Raw genomic sequence first — 24,160 nt, forward strand, 5'->3', positions numbered from 1 at the left:
TGAGGACTGAACGAAAGCATCCCGATGAAATTCTGGGTGCAGGATATGTTAAACATTTATTCAGCACTTGTTCTCAATTCAAAGTTGATGTATCTTAAAAGATGGATGAACATTTTCAGGGGTTACAACACTTGCTATTGAGATATAAAGTGAAGACACATCAAGCAATGGTTAAACGATACATTACCATGGATGCACACTACAGAAACCACAAATAAACTGGACATTGAAACTCCTCGGCTCTTAATGGGGCCACGCTGGGCTGCAGGACAGAAACCCCTGCACGTGCCGAGATATTTTAGCAAATGACATACGAGATTCACAAACCTCAAGTGACATTATTCAGAAAAAGATATTTCCCCCACAGGACAGTAGATAAATGGAACAAACTCTCCGAATAACTGATGCAGGGTCATGTGGCTCCTATGAAATTGGATCAGTGTGGTTGAGCAGGGATATTAAAGCTATGGAGATACTTCACAACACAGCTTTGATTTTTTTTCTCCCCTCCATGGGAGGTCAGGGAAGTGCTTCGGTGTTCCCTATAGTGAGAGATCATGAAATGGGTGGGAAGGAAGAATCATCAGTCCTGGGTTCTGGGTGGCATGCACTTGGTGGGCTGAATGGCCTTTTCTCACTCTGCATTTTCCATTGAGGTGCCCATCAAAGGTACAAAAGACTTGACTGCACAGCTTGCCCTACTCAGTAGCACCAGCTCTTCTGCAATGGGTCAATGGTTTACAGTGTAAGCAGTGGGGGTGGTGGGGCAAGGGAGGTCAAGAGGGGTCATATGATCCCTTCACCGAATCCTTTTGAGGTCGGCCAACATGGTTCTGGAGGACCCACCTCCATTGCACTCCCAAGGGACCTTGGCCACCCGTCCTGAGCCTCCAGGTGCACCCTGCTGGTCAGTGCGATTCCTGACTCAGGTAAGTCGACAATGCCCCGTTCCCAGCTCGTCCCCTTCCTGCCAAGTTGACCAAACCTTGAGTCAGACCCACCCCCACCCCGGCACTGATCCCACAGTGGTGAATACCCAGCTCTGCGACTGCGTTTGTGCATCACAGCTGACGCACTGATGTGGACAAATGATAACGGTGTCCGACACAAAGTGCCACTTGGTGTGGGAGCCAAGCGTCGTTCAACACAAAGTGGATTAGCTGTGCCACGGGATCAGATAGTCTGAGTTAGTCCAATGTTCTGATCTATATCTGAATAAATTGGAAGACGTTTATTTCCCCTGGCTGGTGAAACATTAAGAGGCTGTTTCCCCTGGCTGGGGAGTCTAAAACCAGGGGTCACAGACTCAGGATAAGGGGTCGGCCATTTAGGACTGAGATGAGGAGAAATTTCTTCACTCAGAGGGTGATGAATCTTTGGAATTCTCTGCCCCAGAGGGCTGTGGATGCTCAGTCGTTGAGTATATTCAAGGCTGAGATTGACAGATTTTTGGACTCTCAGGGAATCAAGGCATATAGAGATCGGGCGGGAAGGTGCAGTTGAGGTCGAAGATCTTATTGAATGGTGGAGCAGGCTCGAGGGGTCGAATGGCCTACTCCTGCTCCTAATTCTTATGATGTTATGTCCCAATTGCCTCCTCTCGACTCCCGCTCAAGACTTGTTATGGATATGGTTTCATGGCAACTTCTGGAATCTCATGCACATTGTCATTTTTGGTTTGTGATCTGCTTAAGCCACCGGAGGGCTTTAGTTTGCTCTGGTAACACACTGTGACTGTTCACAGAAAATGCCTTTTTGCACTACTTTTGCCGTTAACATATTAATTTTAAGTGGGTTAACAGTAGAGTTAAGATAGCACAGTGAGGAATTTTACAGTGTGTTTTACGAGAGAAAATTAACCCCCTTGGGTTCAGTCAACAGGCTATTGGACTGTGGAGGTTGTAATGTATGCACCAGTGAGTTTGCTCACAGGCTTGTGGAGCTATTGGCCCCTATTCCATGATTTAAAGGGGCTGCTCCTCAAATTCTGGCTGCACTTCAGTCTCACACTCCTGATCTTTGGGCACCCTGTGTGGAGGGGAGTGGGTAGGTCGTAAGGCCTCCTCGTAGGACTGCTCCTGGGCACAGCCAAGGGGGCCATCAGCCGGTCCAGGCAACAGGCAGTCGTTCAACCCTCTTCCGCGGTTACATCCGAGCCAGGGTGTCCCTGGAGATGGAGCACGCGGTGTCCACCGGTACGCTCGCGAGAGGTGGGCAACGGAGGGACTGGAGTGCATCATCACCCCCGGCAACCAAATTTTTGTCTAAAGTTTAATTTGTTTATTGTGGCGGTTTTAGTGCCCCCCTCCTTTTAGCCAGGGGACACTTGTATAATTTGTGTTTTAGTGTCCTCAAAAAAAAAACAAGGGGGCACATGTTTGAAAGTGTTTGGTGTGTTCCCCCTCCCCCCCTTTAATCAGGGGGCACTTGATTTAATTGTTTCCTACAAAATAGTTGTGGAGCTATTGCACTGTGAATGGCTTAGCCAGTCACATGGTGTTCACAAGACTCAATAAAACCCCAGTTAATTGAGTCTAGGTCATCCACGATGAGGTGTGCAGTTGTGAGCCTAGTGGATGATCTGGTGATGTTCAGTTTGATTGTTAAACCTTTGCTAATAAACCAACTAGTTCTTAACAGCAAATATGCGGCTGTGAATTCTGAAGCCATGAACCCGTGAAGCAAATACACTACAGAGGGCAACACAGCCCGGAGCAATGCTGTCCTCACCCAGCTTCCACTCACTGCAGCAAGGGGGAGTCACTGGACTGCGATCGGGAGTGGGACCCTGGCTGAAATACCTCGTCTCCCTTCCCACTTTAACCAGGGATACTGCTGCAGCTACATTGGCTTCGCTGAGATCAGCGGCGGCTGATTTATCTCCTCCTGAGCCTGGGGAATGAAGGCACTGAGCGTGGGGCCCCTGCATGGGCCGGTGATTGAGCCTCCCTGCCTCAGAGCCACACGGGGGGCGATATCCCAAGTGTTAGCCTTGAGGCTCGATCCAATTGAAAGCCCATCTGTAATCCTCACTTCCGTTATAATTTATTATAGGCCTGATCAGGTTGAAGGATAAGGCTATAAGTTTCATCATTTTACAGCCCTGATAACCCATGAAGTGTGTCGTTAAACATCCTGGCGAGCGGTGCGTAATTTGAAGGGGGCGAATAAGGGTTTCTTACCCTTCTCTCTCTGGATTTTCTTTACCTCTTCATGGAGTGCTCATTGTTTCCCCAGCAGTAATTAGCCAGTTCTGAGAGCGGAGATTTCAGAGCCGACACCTCCCGCCCATCCCCCACCCCTCCCCATCTGTCCCGGGGGGAGATTGACCCCGATCGTTGACCCCGTGATATGGCCGAAGTCACCCAGCAGATATCACACGTGGTGTCACCTGATCATAGCAGAGTGGGCAAAAAAACGCAAGATAAATGGTTGTTGTAACTCACCTCCGCAGGCTGGGGAGAGAGAGAGAGAGAGATAATTAGCAACTGTTACCTCAGAGGAGTCTCCATCTGGCTGGGATTAGCACAAGAAACAAAGAACAATGCTTTTCGCGTAGGTGAACTTAAAGCATATTTTTTAAAACAGCAACATTTTCTTTCTTTTCCCCCACCCCCGCCTGCCCCATTTCGCCATCTTCCTCTCCTGACTCGTTGCTGGGGTCCAGCCCCCACATGCAGGGCTGGCATCCTTCTGTTGCCCCATTCAAGTGACAGTCATGTGTTGGTAGGCTATTTGACCATGTGAGGCATCACAACCGAGCTCGAATGTGTCATCACCCGCTCGGTGTATGTGTGCAGTATTTCAAGCGGGTATGTGGTGCGGTGGGGGGGAGGAATCACTGGTTAGGCATCAGAATCAGGAACCCTGGCTGAATTACCCTCCCCCCCGCATTAACCAGGTGTGCTCTGGGCAATTGCTACAGCATTCAACTTGAAGAAGCAATGACAGCATGCTAGAAACGTTCCTCTTCTTCCTCCACCATGACACACATTTCCCTTTTTCCCTCTTGTCCTGAAGCCATCAACCAGCACCCACCCCTCCTCACTGGAGTCAGTCTCCCTCACGATCCAGGGTAATCCTCAACAGCAAGTGCTGGCAGGCTATTGGACGGCGGAGGAAATTAAGACTTCACGAAAATGGCAATTCGTGCTTAGCCTCCCCGTGAGATTCATGAAGTTGCTGCATTTGCACGTTAATTGCCCATTAAACTCGCTGCAGAAAGTTAAGCTTGGTAATTAATGGCGTAATTGCCCTTTTAACAACGTGACAATTGTTAATGACTGCCAATCAAACTCTCTGGCCCGGAAAGTGAATAATTGAATGTGTGGAGTCTCATTCCTTCAGGTTGTGAATTGTTGCTGGAGATTTTAACTGTCAATTTTTTAAAAAAATTCATAAGAGCATAAGAAATAGGAGCAGGAGTCGGCCATACGACCCCACGAGCCTGCTCTGCCATTCAATAAGATCATGGCTGATCCCCAACCTCAACTCCACTTTCCTGCCTGATCCCCACAACCCTTGACTCCACTATAGTTCAAAAATGTGTCTATCTCAGCTTTGAATATTTGCAATAATCCAACCTCCACAGCTCTCTGCAGAGAATTCCAAAGATTCACGACCTTCTGAGAGAACATATTCCTCCTCATCTCCGTCTTAAAAGGGCGATGCCTTATTCTGAAACCATGACCCCTAGCTCTAGATTCCCCCATGAGGGGAAACATTTTCTCAGCATCTACCCTGTCACGCCCCTTCAGAATCTTATGTTTCAATAAGATCACCTCTCATTCTTCTAAACTCCAGTGAGTACAGGCCCAGCCTGCTCAACCTTTCTTCAAATGACAATTCTTTCTTATCCTTTCTGTCTCTTTTTTTCTCTCTCTTTTAATCCAATCTTTCCTTCCCTCTCTTTATTTCTCTTTCTGTACCTGATTTGACATGGAATACACCCTCCTTCCCAGTTCTTCCCCTGTTTATTTCTCAATCCTTTAATCTCGTGGGTTAAGGAGCTCGGGATGAAATTCGGTTTCTTACACCGGAGAGGGGCGGCTAACGGGCGGTTAAGTGTTTACCGTCGGCGGCGACCAGGTTCCTCGGCTCATGGTAACTTTAGTTGGGTGGTGGAGACGGCCTCCACCCACATGGTGACGTCATCACGCGTGCAATGCCCCCTTGCCACCGTGGTTGCGAGATTTGGTGAGTACGGTGGCCTTAACGGCAGGTGTCCGTACAGCCTGGGAAAGCTGGTGGGACATTGGGGATCCTGGGGCGGGAGCATCCTGGGATCAAGGTAAGTGGTTATGTTTATTTTTTTTACACATTAATGTATTAATTGGACCAGTGGGGAAGTGTGGGTGAGGGGAATTGTCAGAAAAAGATTTTTGTTCATTTTTTCCCTCTCGCATGCCGGCAGCCTACCGTGGGGAAATTGGGTGGGCCTCCTGAGCTCCCGCCTCGTTGGTCCTCGAGGATGAGTGTGCGATGCCACTTTTAGCACTGCTCTCTCACCTTTGGGCGGCAAAACTGAATTTTGCAGTTTGAGGCGGCACCTACCGCCCGGCGTTAAAATCAGCACTCAGCCCGTGTCACCGCCTCAAAAACAGCGGGACCGAATATCTACCCCATAGACTCTTGCTCCCGTCGATCAGCCAGGGTTCCAGATGCCCCATTGCCCTTGTCGTCCTGTTAACAGCTCGCACTCCCAGCAACTTTCCGGGCAAAAATATTTTGAGCCAAAGGGTGCAGGAAAAGGTAATGTGTCCGGGTGTAGCAACATATCCTGGGATACTTCCCGCAATCCTCGAAGGGAGCTGCCTGCAATATTCCGCCGCGCGCTGGGAGTGGACCAGCATTAGTTTAGGCTTTAACCTCTGAATCACAGAGGGACTTGGGTTTCGTTCTCTTTGATCTTCTCCTCGCCAGTCGAGTGAAGAATCTGCCCAGAACCCTGGACTGCCAGGGCCGGCCAAGGAACACAATGTCCCTCTCCTTTCTCCCTCATTTAATGCAGACCTCCTCGGCAATTGGTTCTGTCGTCACTCGTCAAGGTCGGACCACGAGAGATCTAGTTCAAGATGTAGCTGCGGTATTTCTGGGCCGCATAATAACTTGCAATAACAGCGATATGATCAGTCCAAATTTGTTTTGTTTTTGGCATTTTGCACAGTGGGAATGAATGAAAACACAAATCTTTCTATCTCCTCAGATTCAAGCATTTTTATGATGTTGGTCTGGGGTCGAGTTTGCAAAGGAGATTACAGACAATTCTTCTTCATCTTCTTAGGCAGTTCCTCGGAGTCGAGGATGACTTGCTTCCACACTAAAAATGAGTTCTCAGGTGACTGAAGAGCCCAATGCGGGACCTACAGTCTCTGTCACAGGTGGGGCAGACGGTGGTTGAAGGGACGGGTGGGTGGGGTGCTTGGGTTGTCATACGCTCCTTCCACTGTTTGTGCTTGGCTTCCGCGTGCTCCCAGCGAAGAGACTCGAGGTGTTCGGCGCCTTCTCAGATGCTTCTCCTCCACTTTGGGCGGTCTTGGGCCAGGGATTCCCAGGAGTCGGTGGGGATGTTGCACTTTTTCAAGGAGGTTTTGAGGGTGTCCTTGAAGCGTTTCCTCTGCCCACCTGGGATCCGCTTGTCGTGACGTAGCTCAGAGTAGAGCGCTTGTTTTGACAGTCTCGTATCGGGCATGCAGACGATGTGGCCCATCCAACGGAGCTGATCGAGCATGGTCAGTGCTTCAATGCTGGGGATGTTGGCCTGAGTGAGAACACTGACATTGGTGCGCTTATCCTGCCAATCTTGCGGAGGCAGCGTTGGCGGTACTTCTCCAGTGCTTTGAAGTGTCTACTGTATATAGTCCATGTCTCTGAGGCATATAGGAGAGCGGGTATCACTACTGCTCTGTAGACCATGAGCTTGGTGTCGGGTTTGTGGTCCTGGTCTTCAAACACTCTCTTCCTCAGAATTTACAGCACAGAAACAGGCCATTTGGCCTAACTGATCCGTGCCGGTGTTTATGCTCCGCTTGCACCTTCTCCCACCCTACTTGGGATGCGAGGGTTGTCCCAATGAGGAGTGATGGAGTAGATTGGGCCGATACTCTCTGGAGTTTAGAAGAACAAAAGATGATCTCATTGAAACATACAAGATTCTGAGGGGGATTGACAGGGTAGATGCTGAGAGGTTGTTTCCCCTGGCTGGAGAGTCTAGAACTAAGGGGCATTGTCTCAGGCCATTTAAGACTGAGATGAGGAGGAATTTTTTCACTCGGGGGTTGTAAATCTTTGGAATTCTCCACCGCAGAGGGCTGTGGATGCTCAGTCGTTGAGTATAGTCGAGGCTAAGATCGATAGATTTTTGGACTCCAGGAGAATCAAGGGATATGGGGATCGGGCGGGAAAGTAGAGTTGATATAGAAGATCAGCCATGATCTTAAGAACATAAGAAATAGGAGCAGGAGTAGGCCATTTGGCCCCTCGGGCCTGCTCCGCCATTCAATAAGATCATGGCTGATCTGATCGTGGCCTCAACTCCACTTCCCTGCCCGCTCCCCATAACCTTCGACTCCCCTATGAACGGCGGAGGAGCCGTTTGGCCTGCTCCTAATTCTTATGTTCTTACTTCATCTCTCCCTATCAGCAGTCCTTTCTCCCCCATATAATTATCTCGCTTCCCCTTAAACGCATGAGGCGATTGAACCCAATCCTCTTTTCAATCTTGGTGCTGTTCTGCTACCTGGGGTTGCAGGCTGGTATCGCCACATTTTAAAATATATATCGTGAGGGGAGGAGGGGGTGCTGTTGCCAATTTTTGGGGAAGAGTTAATTTTTGTAATCCGATATACCCTGTACATATCAAACATCTTGCTGCCCGAACCATTTACTCGGATGCATTTTCTGATTATGAAAGGGTTCGGTCCTGTTCGCCCGAAGTGGAAGCTTACATCGGTGTCACAGGCCTGCTGTAACTGAAGAGGTAGCCACTCACCGCAGTGTTCGTTCATCTCCTGCCGCACATACGCACGGATCTGATCCTCCTGTCGGAAAGGGCAGGAAGCAAAGGGGACAAGATTAATGTCGCTGTTTGCTGGTCCGTCACGGGCTGGCCCTCCCCCCGGGCCCTGACCCTTCCCCTCCCCCCTGAACCTCCCTCCCCCCCCACCCTGGGTCCTGATCCTTCCCATTCCCCCCCACCTCCCCGCCGCCCCCCCCGGGCCCTGACCCTCCCCCCTGGGCCCTGACCCTTCCCCTCCCCCCTGAACCTCCCTCCCCCCCCCACCCCGGGTCCTGATCCTTCCCATTCCCCCCCACCTCCCTGCCCCCCCGGGCCCTGACCCTCCCCCCTGGGCCCTGACCCTGCCCCTCCCCCCTGAACCTCCCTCACCCCTCACCCCGGGTCCTGATCCATCCCATTCCCCCCCACCTCCCCGCCGCCCCCCCCCGGGCCCTGACCCTCCCCCCTGGGCCCTGACCCTTCCCCTCCCCCCTGAACCTCCCTCTCCCCCCACCCCGGGTCCTGATCCTTCCCATTCCCCCCCACCTCCCTGCTCCCCTGGGCCCTGACCCTCCCCCCTGGGCCCTGACCCTCCCCCCTGAACCTCCCTCACCCCCCACCCCGGGTCCTGATCCTTCCCATTCCCCCCCACCTCCCCGCCCCCACCTCGGCCTTGACCCTCCCCCCTGGGCCCTGACCCTTCACCTCCCCCCCTGACCCTCCCTCTCCCCACCCCCCCGGGCCCCTGACCCTTTCCCTTCCCCCCGCCCCCGGGCCCTGCTGTCGAAGGTCATTTTTTTGAGGCATAAATCTAGTTCCCTCCTCTGTTACGTAATGGCTGTCAAACTGAAGAGATTAGAATATAGACACTTAACATGGAATGTGCACAGAAAACCTGGAACGGTACAGCCTATTGCTAATTCAAAGTCGCATTTCGTCTGAAAAAAAATAACTATCACCCAGAAATTTGTATTAAGCAATTGCACCAAAATGGCACAGCATACCTTCTTAGTCAACCCCGTAAGTTGAGTTAAGCGACTTTGAATTGAAAGTAGCAGGCCATACGGGAGCCAGGAAGGGCGGCTGAGGCCAGACCTCTCCTTTAGGCTCCACAAAGTCTGCAGCATCTTGGAGATATACACCACATTTACTGCAGTGTGACACAGCAATGAGGCTTGGTTTTTTTAAGGATATTGTATAATAACCATCACAGTTCCAATCAAAAAAACTCACGTACCGTCATTCCTGGATTTCCCTGGTCTCCCTTTGGACCATCATGACCCATCTCACCCTTAACCACAGGAAACAAAATAAATGGTTATACACACCAGTGAAGGTCAATGCGAGCCCGTGACACAAACACATACAACACATAGGAGCAGAAGGAGGCCATTCGGCCCCTCGAGCCTAATCCGCCATTCAACGAGATCATGGCTGATCTGTCACCTAACTCCATATGTCTTGCTCCATATATCTTAACACCTCTAGTTAACAAAAATCCATCAATCTCTGATTTTAAATTAACAATTGATCCAGCATCAATTGCCATTTGCGGAAGAGCGTTCCAAACTTCTATCACCCTCTGCGTGTAGAAGTATTTCCGAATTTCACTCCTGAAAGGCCTGCCTCTAATTTTAGACCATGACCCCCCCCCTACTATTACATCAATGCAACACCAAAGATACTTAAAGCAAAACAAAACTTCGACAGAATGTAACCCAACTTTGGTGGGATTTGCGCTCAAGATGTGGGAAATCCTCTGTGGAACATCAAGCATTTTCCACTCTGTATTACAATTAAGTAATGCCATAGAATCCTACGGCACAGAAGGAGGCCATTCGGCCCATCGTGCCTGTGCCGGCTCTTTGAAAGAGCTATCCAATTAGTCCCAGTCGAATAGCCCTATAAATGTTTGTTTTTCAAGTATATCTCCAACTCCCTTTTGAAAGTTACGATTGAATCTTCTTCCAGCTCCCTTTCATGCAGTGCGTTCCAGATCACAACAACCCATTGTGTGAAAACATTTCTTCTTATCTACCCTCTGGTTCTTTCAGAAAATTACCTTAAATCTGTGTCTTCTGCTTACTAGCCTCTCTGCTCTAAGAACAATCTCAGCTTTTCTAGCCTCTCCACATAACTTAAGTCCCTCATCTCTGGTATAATTCTTGCTAATTCTCTGTTTTCTCTCCCAGGTCTGCAGTCAGGTACGTGGGTTAGAGGCAGGTGAAGCTTCCTCTACGCTTCCCCATATAATGAACACTCCCTGCTGCACGCATGTGGACTTTCCAGCCCTATACCCAACCATCCCTTAGAAAAAGAAAGACTTGCATTTCTATAGCGCCTTTCACCAGATACCAGATGTCCCAAAGCGCTTTACAGCCAATGAAGTACTTTTTGAAGTCTAGTCACTGTTGTAATGTAGAAACGCGGCAGCCAATTTGCGCACAGCAAGCTTTAACAAGCAGCAATGTGATAATGACCAGATAATCTGTTTATGTTATGTTGATTGAGGGGTAAATATTGGCCCCAGGACAATTTGGGGGATGTTGACAGCTGGTGACAAATTATGGGCCTCTTTTTTCGGTTGCTGCTGAATCACACTGACGGGGAAACTAAGCGCAAGCTCCCTCAAACTCATTTCACTCAAGACTGGCAGTGAGAGAAGAGGAACTTTCATCCCACCAGTTTAGACAACATTTAAAGCCAGGTTCCATGGCGGAAAGGGCAAGTGTTGGTCAATCTAAGGTGATGGTTCGGGAGATTCGTTTACGTTATCTAGTCTGACAGCTAAAGACAATTCTAATGACCCAACTTCCGTGCCCCTCGTTTCTGGAATCGAAAGGATTTATTATTTTAAATCCTGCAATCTTTGATCACTGTGCAGGTAATGTGAACTCCAATCCGTGGTCCAACAATTCCAGTTCCACGTTTCTCATCAGGCTCAACTGGGGACCCAACGTGACTCAAACCCATCGGCAGTAGAGTCGCTAACTCTCCAGAATTGACCTGGCGGCTCCAGGGCGAGTAATTCCCAGGAGAAAAATCACAGGGGCATTTAAAACAAAATGTGCTTTTTCTCTATTTTCTTTGAGCACTTTAGTTTATTACTGGTGAAAATATTGAAACTGGAAACAATAGGTTGTTTGACTGACAGGCAAAAACCATCCAACAACAACAACTTGTATTTATATAGCGCCTTTAACCCAGTGAAACGTCCCAAGGTGCTGCACAGGAGTGTTATGTGAGAAAGGTTTGCCACCGAGCCTCATTAGGAGAAATTAGCGCAGGCTTGGTCAAAGAGGTAGGTTTTAGGAGCGTCTTGAAGGAGGAAAGACAGGTACAAGGAGTATTTTTGCTACGTGTGTCGGGTGACCGATAGCGGGAGTGTGGGGGCGGGGCTGGTTGGAGGCAGGCAGTCATGTGATGAAACTGCCAGGAATACATCCAACCAGAGGGGCCTCGAGCCTGCTCTGCCATTCAATGAGATCATGGCTGATCTTCTACCTCAACTACACTTTCCCGCCCGATCCCCTCTATCCCTTGATTCTCTTAATATCCAAAAATCTGGCGATCTCTGTCTTGAATATACTCAACGCCTGAGCCTCCACAGCCCTCTGGGGTAGAGAATACCAAAGATTCACCACCCTCTTAGTGAAGAAATTTCTCCTCACCTCAGTCCTAAATGGCCGACCCCTTATTCTAAGACTGGTTCTAGACTCGCCAGCCAGGGGAAACATCCTCCCGGCATCTACTCTGTCAAGCCCTGTCAGAATTTTGTATGTTTCAATGAGATCACCTCTCATTCTTCTAAACTCGAGAGAATATCGGCCTAGTCTACTCAATCTCTCTTCATAGGACAATCCCCCCATCCCAGGAATCAGTCTGGTGAACCTTTGTTGCACTTCCTCTATGGCAAGTATATCCTTCCTTAGGTAAGGAGACCAAAACTGTACACAATACTCCAGGCGCGGTCTCACCAGGGCCCTATATAATTGCAGTAAGACATCTTTACTCTCATACTCAAATCCTCTTGTAATAAAGGCCAACATACCAATTGCTTTCCTAATTGCTTGCTGTACCTGCATGTTAACTTTCAGTGATTCGTGTACAAGGACACCCAGGTCCCTCCAAACTGTTGTGTATCTGTAAAGCATGCACTCCCATGTTCTGCCACCAGGGAGCTCATCCCCTGAAGTCCCAAGGGATCCCAGCATCCCTTGGGAGCACTGTATATAAGCCGGCCCCTAAAGCCTGTTCCTCACTCTGGAGTGTCTTATTAAAGACTGAGGTCACAGTTACTTTAACCTCCCTGTGTGCAGCCTCATCTGTGTTAGGAACACAATAACTGGCGATGAGAATACGAATCCAACGCAAAGATGCAGCAAACTGTGGGCATCCTGGAGAAGTTCTCGGAGGGTGAGGACTGGGAAGCCTATGTTGAACGGTTAGACCAGTACTTTGTAGCCAACGAGCTGGACGGAGAAGGAAGCGCTGCACAAAGGAGAGCGGTCCTCCTCACGGTCTGCGGAGCACCGACCTACAGCCTCATGAAGAATCTTCTGGCTCCGGTGAAACCCACAGATAAGTCGTATGAGGAGCTGTGTACACTGGTTCGGGAGCATCTTAACCGAAGGAAGAGCGTGCTGATGGCGAGGTATCGGTTCTACACGTGCCAGCGATCTGAAGGTCAGGAAATGGCGAGCTACATTGCCGAGCTAAGGCGACTTGCAGGATAATGTGAGTTTGATGGTTACCTGGAACAAATGCTCAGAGACTTTTTTGTGCTGGGCATTGGCCACGAGACCATCCTATGAAAACTTTTGACTGTAGAGACACCGACCCTCAGTAAGGCCATTGCGATAGCACAGGCGTTTAAGTCCACTAGTGATAACACCAAACAAATTTCTCAGCACACAAGTGCTAGCAATGTTCATAAATTAACTGGAACTCTGTTTGCGAGCAGAAATGTACAAGGCAGAACCCACGACTCTGCAACTGCCAGCAGGCCTCAGGTGACCCAGATGACTCAGAGTCCCCAACAAAGGATGAATGCAAGGCAATTCACACCTTGTTGGCGTTGTGGAGGCTTCCGTTCAGCCTAAAAAATGCCGCTTCAAAGGGTATGTTTGCAAGAGCTGTGGAACAATGGGGCACCTCCAACGAGCTTGCAAATCAGCTGCAAGCTCTGTAAAACCTGCTAACCACCACGTGGCAGAGGAAGATTGGTCCATGGTGGATCAAAGCAATTTCGAGCCTCAGAGAGAGGAGGCAGATGCTGAAATACACGGGTGCACACATTTTCGACGAAATGTCGACCTATAATGCTAAACATAAAATTGAATGGCTTACCCGTAGCCGTGGAACTGGACACTGGCGCTAGCCAATCCATCATGAGTAAAAAGATGTTGGAGAGACTGTGGTGCAACAAGGCATTCAGACCAGCCCTGAGCCCCATCCACACGAAACTGAGATCGTACACCAAAGAGCTTATCACTGTCCTGGGCAGCGCCATGGTCAAGGTCACCTACGAGGGCACGGTGCACAAACTGCCACTCTGGATTGTCCCGGGTGATGGCCCCACACTGCTTGGAAGGAGTTGGCTGGGCAAAATCCACTGGAACTGGGATGACATCCGAGCGCTATCACATGTCGATGAGGCCTCATGTACCCAGATTCTGAACAAATTTCCTTCCCTTTTTGAGCCAGGCATTGGAGACGTTTCTGGGGCGAAGGTGCGGATCCACCTGGTCCCAGAGGCACGACCCATTCACCACAAGGCGCAAGCTGTACCTCACATGATGAGGGAGAGATTGGAAATTGAGCTGGACAGGCTGCAATGCGCGGGCATCATCTCCCCAGTGGAATTCAGCAAGTGGGCCAGCCCGATTGTTCCAGTACTCAAAAGTGATGGCACGGTCAGGATTTGCGGCCTTTATAAAGTAACGATTAATTGTTTCTCGCTACAGGATCAATACCCGCTACCTAAGGCAGATGACCTATTTGCGACGCTGGCAGGAGGCAAGACGTTCACCAAGCTTGACCTGACTTCGGCCTACATGACGCAGGAGCTGGAGGAGTCTTCGAAGGGCCTCACCTGCATCAACACGCACAAGGGACTGTTCATCTACAACAGATGCCCGTTTGGAATTCGGTCGGCTGCAGCGATCTTCCAGAGAAACATGGAGAGCCTACTCAAGTCGGTAGCACACACGGTGGTCTTTCAGGACGACATATTGGTCACGGGTCGGGACACCGCCGAGCACCTACAAAACCTGGAGGAGGTCCTCCAGCGACTGGATCGCTTAGGGCTGCGGCAGAAGAGGTCGAAATGCGTCTTCATGGCAACAGAAGTGGAGCTTTTGGGAAGAAAGATCGCGGCGGATGGTATTCGGCCCACAGACATCAAGACAGAGGCTATCAGGAACACGCCCAGGCCACAGAATGTCATGGAGCTGCGGTCGTTCCTGGGACTCCTCAACTATTTTGGTAACTTCCTACCGGGGTTAAGCACCCTTTTAGAGCCCCTACATGTGTTATTGCGCAAAGGTGAGAACTGGGTATGGGGAAAAAAATGAAGTAATTGCTTTTGAGAAAGCCAGAAACATTTTATGCTCCAACAAGCTGCTTGTATTATATAACCCGTGTAAAAGACTTGTGCTAGCATGTGACGCGTCGTTGTACGGAGTCGAGTGTATTACAACAAGCTAACGTTGCAGGGAAGTTGCAACCTGTCGCCTATGCTTCCAGGAGCTTGTCTAAGGCCTAGAGGACCAACAGCATGATTGAGAAAGAGGCATTAGCGTGTGTGTTTGGGGTAAAGAAAATGCATCAATACCTGTTTGGCCTCAAATTTGAGCTGGAAACCGATCACAAGCCCCTAACATCCCTGTTCGCTGAAAACAAGGGGATAAATACTAATGCCTCAGCCCGCATACAAAAGTGGGCTCTTGCGCTATCAGCGTATAACTATACCATCCGCCACAGGCCAGGCACCGAGAACTGTGTGGATGCTCTCAGTCGGCTACCATTGCCCACCACAGGGGTGGAAATGGTAGCCGCCTGCAAATTTGTTGATGGTGGCGCAGCCCGCAGACTTGTTGATGGTCATGGAAGTGTTTGAAAATGATAAATCACCTGTCACGGCCTGCCAAATTTGGACTTGGACCAGCCAAGATCCTCTGCTGTCCCTAATAAAAAACTGTGTACTGCATGGGAGCTGGGCCAGCATCCCCGTTGAAATGCAAGAGCCAATCAAGCCGTTCCAGCGGCGAAAGGACGAGCTGTCCATTCAGGCACACTGCCTGTTGTGGGGTAACCGCGTAGTGCTACCAAAAAAGGGCAGCGAGACGTTCATCTCGGATCTCCATAGCACACACCCGGGTATAGTAATGATGAAAACGATAGCCAGATCGACTCTGACTTAGAGTCCTGTGTACGGCAATGCAGCATATGTGCTCAGTTGAGCAACGCGCCCAGAGAAGCACCACTAAGTTTGTGGTCCTGGTCCTCCAGACCATGGTCGAGGATCCATGTCGACTATGTGGGCCCGTTTCTCGGTAAAATGTTCCTGGTGGTGGTGGATGCTTTTTCAAAATGGATTGAAGGTGAAATAATGTCGGGAAGCACCGCCACCGCCACCATTGAAAGCCTGAGGGCCATGTTTGCAATCCACTGCCTGCCTGACATACTGGTCAGTGACAACGGGCCATGTTTCACCAGTGCCGAATTTAAAGAATTCATGACCTGCAATGGGATCAAGCATGTCACCTCAGCCCCGTTTAAACCAGCCTCCAATGGGCAGATAGAGCGGGCAGTACAAACCATCAAATAGAGTCTTAAACGAGTCACAGAAGGCTCACTCCAAACCCGCCTGTCCCGAGTACTGCTCAGCTACCGCACGAGACCCCACTCGCTCACAGGGGTGCCCCCGGCTGAGCTACTCATGAAAAGGACACTTAAAACCAGACTCTCGCTGGTTCACCCCAACCTGCATGATCAGGTAGAGAGTTGGCGGCAGCAACAAAATGTAAATGACTGTGTCACGGGAAATTGATCTGAATTACCCTGTGTATGTGCTAAACTATGGACATGGTCCCAAGTGGATCGTGGGCACGGTGATAGCTAAAGAAGGGACTAAAGTGCTTGTAGCCAAACTAGACAATGGACAAATTTGCAGAAAGCACCTGGACCAAACGAGGCTGCGGTTCACAGACTGCCCTGAACAACCCACAGCAGACATCACCTTTTTCGAGCCCACAACACACACCCAAAGGATCAGCGACACAACGCCGGACCAAGAAATTGAACCCATCATGCCCAACAGCCCAGCAAGGCCAGGCTCACCTAGCAGCCCTGCAGGGTCAACAACACGCAAGCCCAGCGAGGGCACAGCCAACACACCAGAACAGACATTTGTACCGAGGCGGTCCACCAGGGAAAGGAAGGCTTCCGACCACCTCACCTTGTAAATAGTTTTCACTTTGACTTTGTGGGGGGAGTGATGTTGTATATCTGTAAAGCATGCACTCCCATGTTCCACCACCAGGGAGCTCATCCCCTGAAGTCCCAAGAGATCCCAGCATCCCTTGGGAGCACTGTATATAAGCCGGCCCCTAAGGCCTGTTCCTCACTCTGGAGTGTCTTATTAAAGACTGAGGTCACTGTTACTTTAACCTCCCTGTGTGCAGTCTCATCTGTGTTAGGAACACAATACAAACACCAACATTTTCCAATCTCTCACCATTTAAAAAATACTCTGCTTTTCTATATTTCCTCCCAAAGTGGATAACTTCACGTTTCTCCACATTATATTCCATTTGCCATGTTCTTGGCCACTCACTTAGCTTGTCTATATCCCCTTGAGGTCTCTTTGCATCCTCCTCACAACTTATAGTTCCCACCTAGCTTTGTATCGTCGGCAAACTTGGATGTATTACATTCGGTTCCTTCATTGATCTAGATTGTGAATAGCTGGGGCCCAAGCACCGATCCTTGCAGCACCCCACTTGTTACAGCTGTGGGCGACACTGCTCCGCACATTGTGGCAATTCGCCCACTGCGGTGAACAGTGCACGGGGCGAGACAGACTGCTCCTGGGGGGCTGTGGGAATGCTCACACCACTGGCCTCGTTTGGCTAAAACCGCACCTCACAACGGTACCACCTGGTCACAAGCGACGGTACGGTAAGGTGCCAAAACAAGAAGAAGAAATCACGAGAGAGGTCACAGAAGAGATTTATGAGGATGTTGCCAGGACTGGAGAATTTTAGCTATGAGGACAGATTGGATAGGCTGGGTTTGTTTTGTTTGGGACAGAGGAGGCTGAGGGGAGATCTCATTGAGGTGTATAAATGATATGGGGTCTGAATAGAGTGGATAGGATGGACCTATTTCCCTTAGCAGAAGGGACAACAATCAGGGGGCATAGATTTAAAGTAATTGTTAGAAGGTTTGGAGGGGATTTGAGGGGAAATCTTTTCACCCAGAGGGTGATGTGGGTCTGGAACTCACTGCCTGACAGAGTGGTAGAGGCAGAAGCCCTCACCACATTTAAAAAGTACTTGGATGTGCACTTGAAGTGCCGTAACCTACAGGGCTACGGACCAAGAGCTGGATTTGGCTGAGTAGCTCTTTGTCGGCCGGCGCAGAGACACTGGGCCGAATGGCCTCCTTCCGTGCTGGAAATTTCTAATTTCTAAAAAAGAAGGAACTGCTGCACTATGTGGAATATGTAACCTCCTGGTGCAAGAACCATCAGGCGTGAAAATAAGCGACAGATTTTTTTTGGACATTCCCTGAGGTAAAATATTTGAGGAACAAGCACCTCTGGCTCGTGAAGCAGTCTGATACTCAACAACTGTGCTCCACAAGGCCAATTAGTTCCCACAGTACAGTCCCTGAGACAGCGGAGTGTTATCTCCAATGTGCATGTGTCACTTTGTGGACACGGATGTCGCTGTGTGTTTCTGTTTTTTGATGTCATGATGTCCTGAATCCAAAGGCTCAGGACCTTCAATGTCGTGACCTGATCACAACAACATTTCAACCCTAGCTTCAATTTGCAGCAATCGCCCCCTCGAAGGCTTTTTGATGAATCGTGGGGAGGAGGGGGGCGACGCAGTGAGATTTGATTTGACGTTCATTGAGTCAAGGCTCTAAGGCGAAGCACTTTTATGTTGCGTCTTGGCCGTTGCGACGTTCTTAGATTCAGCCAAGCTCTCCTTCCCAATTTATCAGCTTCTGTTTTCTGGTCATTTTCTCCCAGCACCCCCCTCACTGCCTATTAAAAATATTTGCGGTGGGGGAAGAGATATGCTGGAACATTCCAAGTTTGAAGGAGGGGAAAAGGAGGGTGCTATTTCTCAACAAAAAAACAGCTGGGGATGGGGTGGATGGGGGGGACATGTTTGGATCTTCACCTGAAGGGATTAGGGGCAGATTTTCCTGGTCCTTGCTCCCAGGGAACTTTCGGGACACATGAGTAAGGAAAAGATGTGGGGGAGACTCAAATCAGCAGGTCTCCGCCTCCTACATTCACCTGAGTTCAGAAGGTTGTGGGTTCAAATCTCACTCCAGTGACTTGAGCACATAAATCTAGGCTGACACTCCCAGTGCAGTGCTGAGGGAGCTCTGCATTGTCAGAGGTGCCGGCTTTCAGATGAGACGTTAAACTGAGGCTCTGTCTGCTCTCTCAGGTGGACATAAAAGATCCTACAGCACTATTTCGAAGAAGAGCAGGGGGAGTTATCCCCGGCGTCCTGGCCAATATTTATCCCGCAATCAACATAACAAAAACAGATTATCTGGTCATTATCACATTGCTGTTTGTGGGAGCTTGCTGTGCGCAAATTTGCTGCCACGTTTCCTACATTACAACAGTGACTACACTCCAAATGTACTTCATTGGCTGGAAAGTGCTTTTAGACGTCCGGTGGTCGTGAAAGGCGCTATATAAATGCAAGTCTTTCTTTCTTTAATGCAGCTTTGGGATTTCCTGAGGGTGGGGGCTGATCGATTGTAATGAGGCGGGAAAGCAGGGTTTTCGGCCTCCTGCCTTTTGTCCTGTCCTTTACACTTGCTGCCCCAATAATCTCCAGGCCCAGATGTCAGGGCTCGACCCTGTCAGCGGAGGAGCCTCCCGGGCCAATGAAATAGTTCCAGTCATGACATCCAGGTGATCAAACACAGGAAGCAGGTTTGTTCAATGATCTCTTTGCTATTTTAATTAACTGAAACAAAGATGAGAGCTGTCTGGTAATTTGTGAAAAAAAAGTCATATTTACATAAGAACATATGAATTAGGAGCAGGAGTAGGCCATTCGGCCCCTCGAGCCTGCTCCTCCATTCAATGAGATCATGGCTGATCTTCTACCTCAACTCCACTTTCCTGCACTGTCCCCATATCCCTTGATTCCCTCAATATTCAAAAATCTATCGATCTCTGCCTTGAATATACTCAAAGGCTGAGCCTCCACAGCCCTCTGGGGTCGAGAATTCCAAAGATTCACCACCCTCTGACTGAAGACGTTTCTCCTCATCTCAGAGTAAATGGCCGACCCCTTATTCTGATACTGTGACCCCTGGTTCTAGACTCCCCAGCCAGGGGAAACATCCTCCCTGCATCTACCCTGTCAAGCCCTAAGAATTTTGTATGTTTCAATGAGATCAACTCTCATTCTTCTAAACTCTGGAGAATATTTGGGTGGATTAGTCGGAGATGAAAGGGATGGGGGCTTGATTCATGGAGGTCTTGAGGGTAAACAGCTGGGCCAGGATTTTCCATTCCATCACTCGTGCAAAGGTTCCCCACCTCTGATTTTTTTGATCATTAAAAGTAAAGGCGGAAAATCAATGGCTGGTGGAGCAGAATTTCCTGCTGTATGTTCCAGGGTTTTGCCAGGAGTGGTGAAATGGGCAATCGTGGCTCAATCTCTGGTGGACAGGAGTTTGCGATCTATTGGTAGCGATACACCTCTCTGGTTCTTGGTGGTCTGGTGGAAAAGGCAGTCTTCTTGTAAATGAGGGAGTGAAAAGTCTATTGCAGTGGGAACAAGGAGCTTAAGGAAATACTTATCTTGTGATTATCGGACCCTTGGCAGTATGGTGAGCGGGACAGTGGGTAACATTCCGTCAGTCCCAGCCCAGTCTGGAGAGAGATGGGCAGCCTCACGATAATCATACCATTTGAAGTTATTTACAGGTGCAACGTCCTAAATCCGGAATTCCGAAAAACAGAATTGTCCGAAAACCGGACATTTCGGCTAGCAGTGAGGAGCGGAAAATCGGCGGGCGGTGAGGTTTCAGACTATTGATTTTCTGGTCCGAAATCCGGAAAAAAACAAAAACAGACACGGACTCGGTCCCAAGGATTCCAGATGTTGTACCTGTATTGCATCTTCATATTCAAGTTTGAATGTTCTTATTTTCAGATGCAATAAAGGTGAACCTAAAAATAGAGTCAATACCCTCTCACAAGCTGTCTGATGGAGAAGGTTCTTATAAGTATGGGTCTGTCTAATATTTGGTAGTTGACTGGAGATGGTGGAAAACTATTTTTCAATAAGAATGTAAGAAATAGGAGCAGGAGTCGGCCATTTGGCCTCTCGAGTCTGCTCCGCCATTTAATAAGATCATGGCTGATCTGATCTTGGGCTCAGTTCTACTTCCCTTCCCGCTCCCCATAACCCTTGACTCCCTTATCGTTTAAGAATCTGTCTATCCCTACCTCCACAGCTCTCTGGTGCAGAGAATTCCACAGATTTACTACCCTCTGAGAGAAGAAATTCCTCCCCATCTCATTTCTAAGTGGGCGACCTCTTATTCTTAAACTATGCTCCCTAGTTCTAGATTCCCATTTCAAGTGTGAACACAGATGAAATGGGTATATACTTGGAAAGGAAACATTTGCTGGGCTATAGGAAAAGCGCAGGAGGAGTGGGACTAATTGGATAGCATTACCACAGTGACTACACTCCAAAAGTACTTCAGTGGCTGTAAAGCACTTTTGAGACATCCGGCGGTCATGAAAGGTGCTATATAAATGCAAGTCTTTTTAAAATTTTCTTTCAAAGAACCGGCACAGGCACAATAGGCCGAATGGCCTCCTTCTGTGCTGTATGATTACCAATACCAAGTTGGGTTATGGCGTACACAGGCAGGACTCAAGAAAGAGCCATTGCAGCAGTCTGAGCCAGTACCGAACGCAGATCCCGGCTTCTGGCCCTGAAAGTGCAAATTGCCTCACGCTAAGGTGAATACGAGCTTATCCTGCCCTGAGCCAACCAGAATGCAACGTGCGAACAAACGGAACATCCAAACTGGCTCTGGCTCAGACAGCTGACCCGGATCTGGAAGTGTTACCAAGTGGTAAAGGACACAAAGTCAATATGCACACTAATGGATTCAATCTGGGCTCTGTTCAAATTCGCCCAACAGATGCAAAGAGAACTCAAATCTGAAGAGAAGGGATGAATTGGAGCAACAGGGAGCTCTTGCTCACACGGTCATCTGATTGGGAAGACAGGGACCATACGATACCGTGCCACCGGGAAGTAGATGTTTGACAGTGAGCACTGGGCTACAGGGTGTGTGACGTAACCGCTCGGCCCCATGCTCTGGGACTTTTGAGTATGTGCTCCTCCCAACTTGGTGTCACAGCTCATTGTTCTGACACTTACTGAATCTCCTCTTTCCCCTACGACTCCTGGGATTCCTCTGGGACCTGGAACGCTCTCGCCGGGAGGACCTCTTTCGCCCTGGAGTCAAACGTAAACAGCAACACCGTTATATTTAATATTCCACCTCCGTGTCCTGCGGCGCAATAATACAGGCACACCACCAACTAACAACGGATTATAAGCTCAGGACCACCGAGGGTAGACAACCCTCATCACACAATGGGGCCGAGGAGTTAGCAGCCTTGGGTTGCTTTAGATGGTCGGGCTAAACGAACACAAAGTGGTTTTCCCCAAAGATCTCTGAAGGAAAGCTGGTTCGAGTTAATGAAAACTGGATGGTGGGTAATGAAGTGAAAGGTTGCTATGAAGTGAATGATCCAGTCTGGGCTGCGGGGACAGACTTTTCAAAAATTCGTTCCATCGCTGGCGAGGTCGGCATTTATTGCCCATCGCTAATTGCCCTCGAGAAGGTGGTGGTGAGCCGCCTTCTTGAACCGCTGCAGTTCTTGGTGTTAAATAGCACAGTCTGTGCTATTTAACCCGTCGTAGTCTGGGCTGCGATGAAAGATTTGCACCTTTTAGATCGCAGAGTCTCTGCCACGTGCAATAAAAAAAATCCTGAGGAAATTGTAAGAAATTGCAGAAAGGCAGGAAAATTAAATCAGTCACAAAATCAAAAATGCTTCAGATGCTGGAAATTTGAAATAAAAACAGAAAATGCTGGAAATACTCAATGGGTCGGGCAGCATCTGTGGAGAGAGAAACAGAGTTAATGTTTCAGGTCGATGACCCTTCGTCAGAACTGGAAAAAGATAGAGACGTCACAGTTTTTTTAAGCCAGTGTAGTGGCCAGGGAAAGGGGGGAGGGGAGGAAAGAACAAAAGGGAAGGTCTGTGATAGGGCGGGAGGCAGGAGAGATTAGGAGACAAAAGGAATGCAACTCTCTGGCACCTCCTCCTACCTCCCCCTGGACCATGACCCCACTACTGAACATCAAACCATAATTTCCCAGACAATCACTGACCTCATCTCCTCTGGAGATCTTCCCTCCACAGACACCAACCACATAGTTCCCCAACCCTGCACAGCCCGCTTCTCCCTCCTTCCCAAGATCCACAAACAAGACTGCCCCGGTAGACCCATCGTTTCAGCCTGTTCTTGACCCACATCCACTCTCTTCCCACCTACATCCGCGACTCCTCCGACGCCCTCCGTCACTTTAACAGTTTCCAGTTTCCTGGCCCCAACCGTCTCCTTTTCACCATGGCCGTCCAATCCCTCTACACTTCCATCCCCCACCAGGATGGCCTGAGGGCGCTTTGCTTCTTCCTCGAGCGGATGCCCAACCAGTCCCCATCCAGCACCACCCTCCTCCACCTGGCTGAACTTGTTCATCACATTGAACAACTTCTCCTTTAACTCCACTCACTTCCTCCAAATTAAAGGTGTTGCTATGGGAACCCGCATGGGTCCTAGCTATGCCTGCCTTTTCGTGGGATATGTGGAACATTCTTTGTTCCAGTCCGACTCGGGTCCCCTCCCTCACCTCTTTTTCCCGGTACATTGATGACTATATCGGTGCCGTTTCCTGCTCTCGCACTGAACTTGAAAATTTCATTCACTTTGCATCCAATTTCCACCCTTCCCTCACCTTCACATGGTCCACCTCTGTCTCTTCCCTTCCTCAACTTCTCCGTCTCCATTTCTGGGGATAGGCTATTGACAAACATTCACCATAAGCCCACTGACTCGCACAGATATCTGGACTACACGTCCTCCCACCCTGCATCCTGTAAGGACTCCATTCCATTCTCCCGAAAATCCAGCCCTAATCTCTTGTGCCTTCCACCCTATCAGAGACCTTCCCATTTGTTCTTTGCTTCCCTCCCCCACTTTCTCTGCCCGTACACTTGTTTAAAAACCTGTAACACCTGTAACTTTTTCCAGTCCTGACGAAGGGTCACCGACCTGAAACGTTAACTCTGCTCCTCTCCCCACAGATGCTGCCTGACCCGCTGAGCGTTTCCAGCATTTTCGGTTGGTAAATTAAATCAGCTGTAACTGTAACATAGAATGGGGAACTGCCAGCGTCGTGGAGAACGTGACCTGTGACCTGTGCCCTGAGCTTCTCAGTGACCTTCTCATCCTTAATTGTGCAGGACGGACAGGCGTCCAGTATCGCTGAACACTTACACGCTAGAGGTTTGTGCTGTGGCCGCACCGTGAAGTGAAAAGGCAACATCAAGGAATCTCTGATAACGAAACGATATTAAAGAAAAATGTTACAGCGTACAGAGCAGGAGTAATTAATTACCTTTTGACCCTGAAGTCCTTCCGGTCCCCGGGGGCCCACTGTGCCCAGAGGTCCAGGGGGACCCGCCATTCCATCGCTTCCTCGCTGACCTGGGGAACCCGCGACACCGGAGAAACCCTGACAATGGAAAGACAATGGTAAGCACGGCAGTTGCCAACCCTCCAGGACTGCCCT

The 24,160-nt window shown here is 49.4% G+C and overlaps 2 protein-coding genes across 3 annotated transcripts in view; both read right to left on the minus strand.

The window, feature by feature from the left end:
* Positions 1 to 3,239, minus strand: part of LOC139276950 (PI-actitoxin-Aeq3b) — a 36,720-nt gene extending 33,481 nt beyond the window's left edge. For both annotated transcript variants that reach the window (XM_070894948.1, XM_070894947.1), the window contains exon 1: positions 3,183 to 3,239. The gene's annotated coding sequence lies outside the window, so the exon portion shown is untranslated. The remainder of the gene's footprint in view (positions 1 to 3,182) is intronic.
* A 1,096-nt stretch (positions 3,240 to 4,335) lies between these two features.
* LOC139276788 (collagen alpha-1(VII) chain-like) overlaps positions 4,336 to 24,160 on the minus strand; it is a gene marked incomplete at its 5' end in the record, with an annotated part of 111,478 nt that continues 91,653 nt past the window's right edge. Inside the window, 5 exons of the mRNA XM_070894793.1 lie at positions 4,336 to 4,374; positions 7,947 to 8,039; positions 9,234 to 9,287; positions 21,673 to 21,750; positions 23,987 to 24,103. Of these exons, the coding sequence (XP_070750894.1) occupies positions 4,336 to 4,374; positions 7,947 to 8,039; positions 9,234 to 9,287; positions 21,673 to 21,750; positions 23,987 to 24,103 (381 nt within the window). The remainder of the gene's footprint in view (positions 4,375 to 7,946; positions 8,040 to 9,233; positions 9,288 to 21,672; positions 21,751 to 23,986; positions 24,104 to 24,160) is intronic.

This window comes from Pristiophorus japonicus, chromosome 12, assembly GCF_044704955.1.
Source record: "Pristiophorus japonicus isolate sPriJap1 chromosome 12, sPriJap1.hap1, whole genome shotgun sequence".
In the NCBI taxonomy this organism is placed as follows: domain Eukaryota; kingdom Metazoa; phylum Chordata; class Chondrichthyes; family Pristiophoridae; genus Pristiophorus; species Pristiophorus japonicus.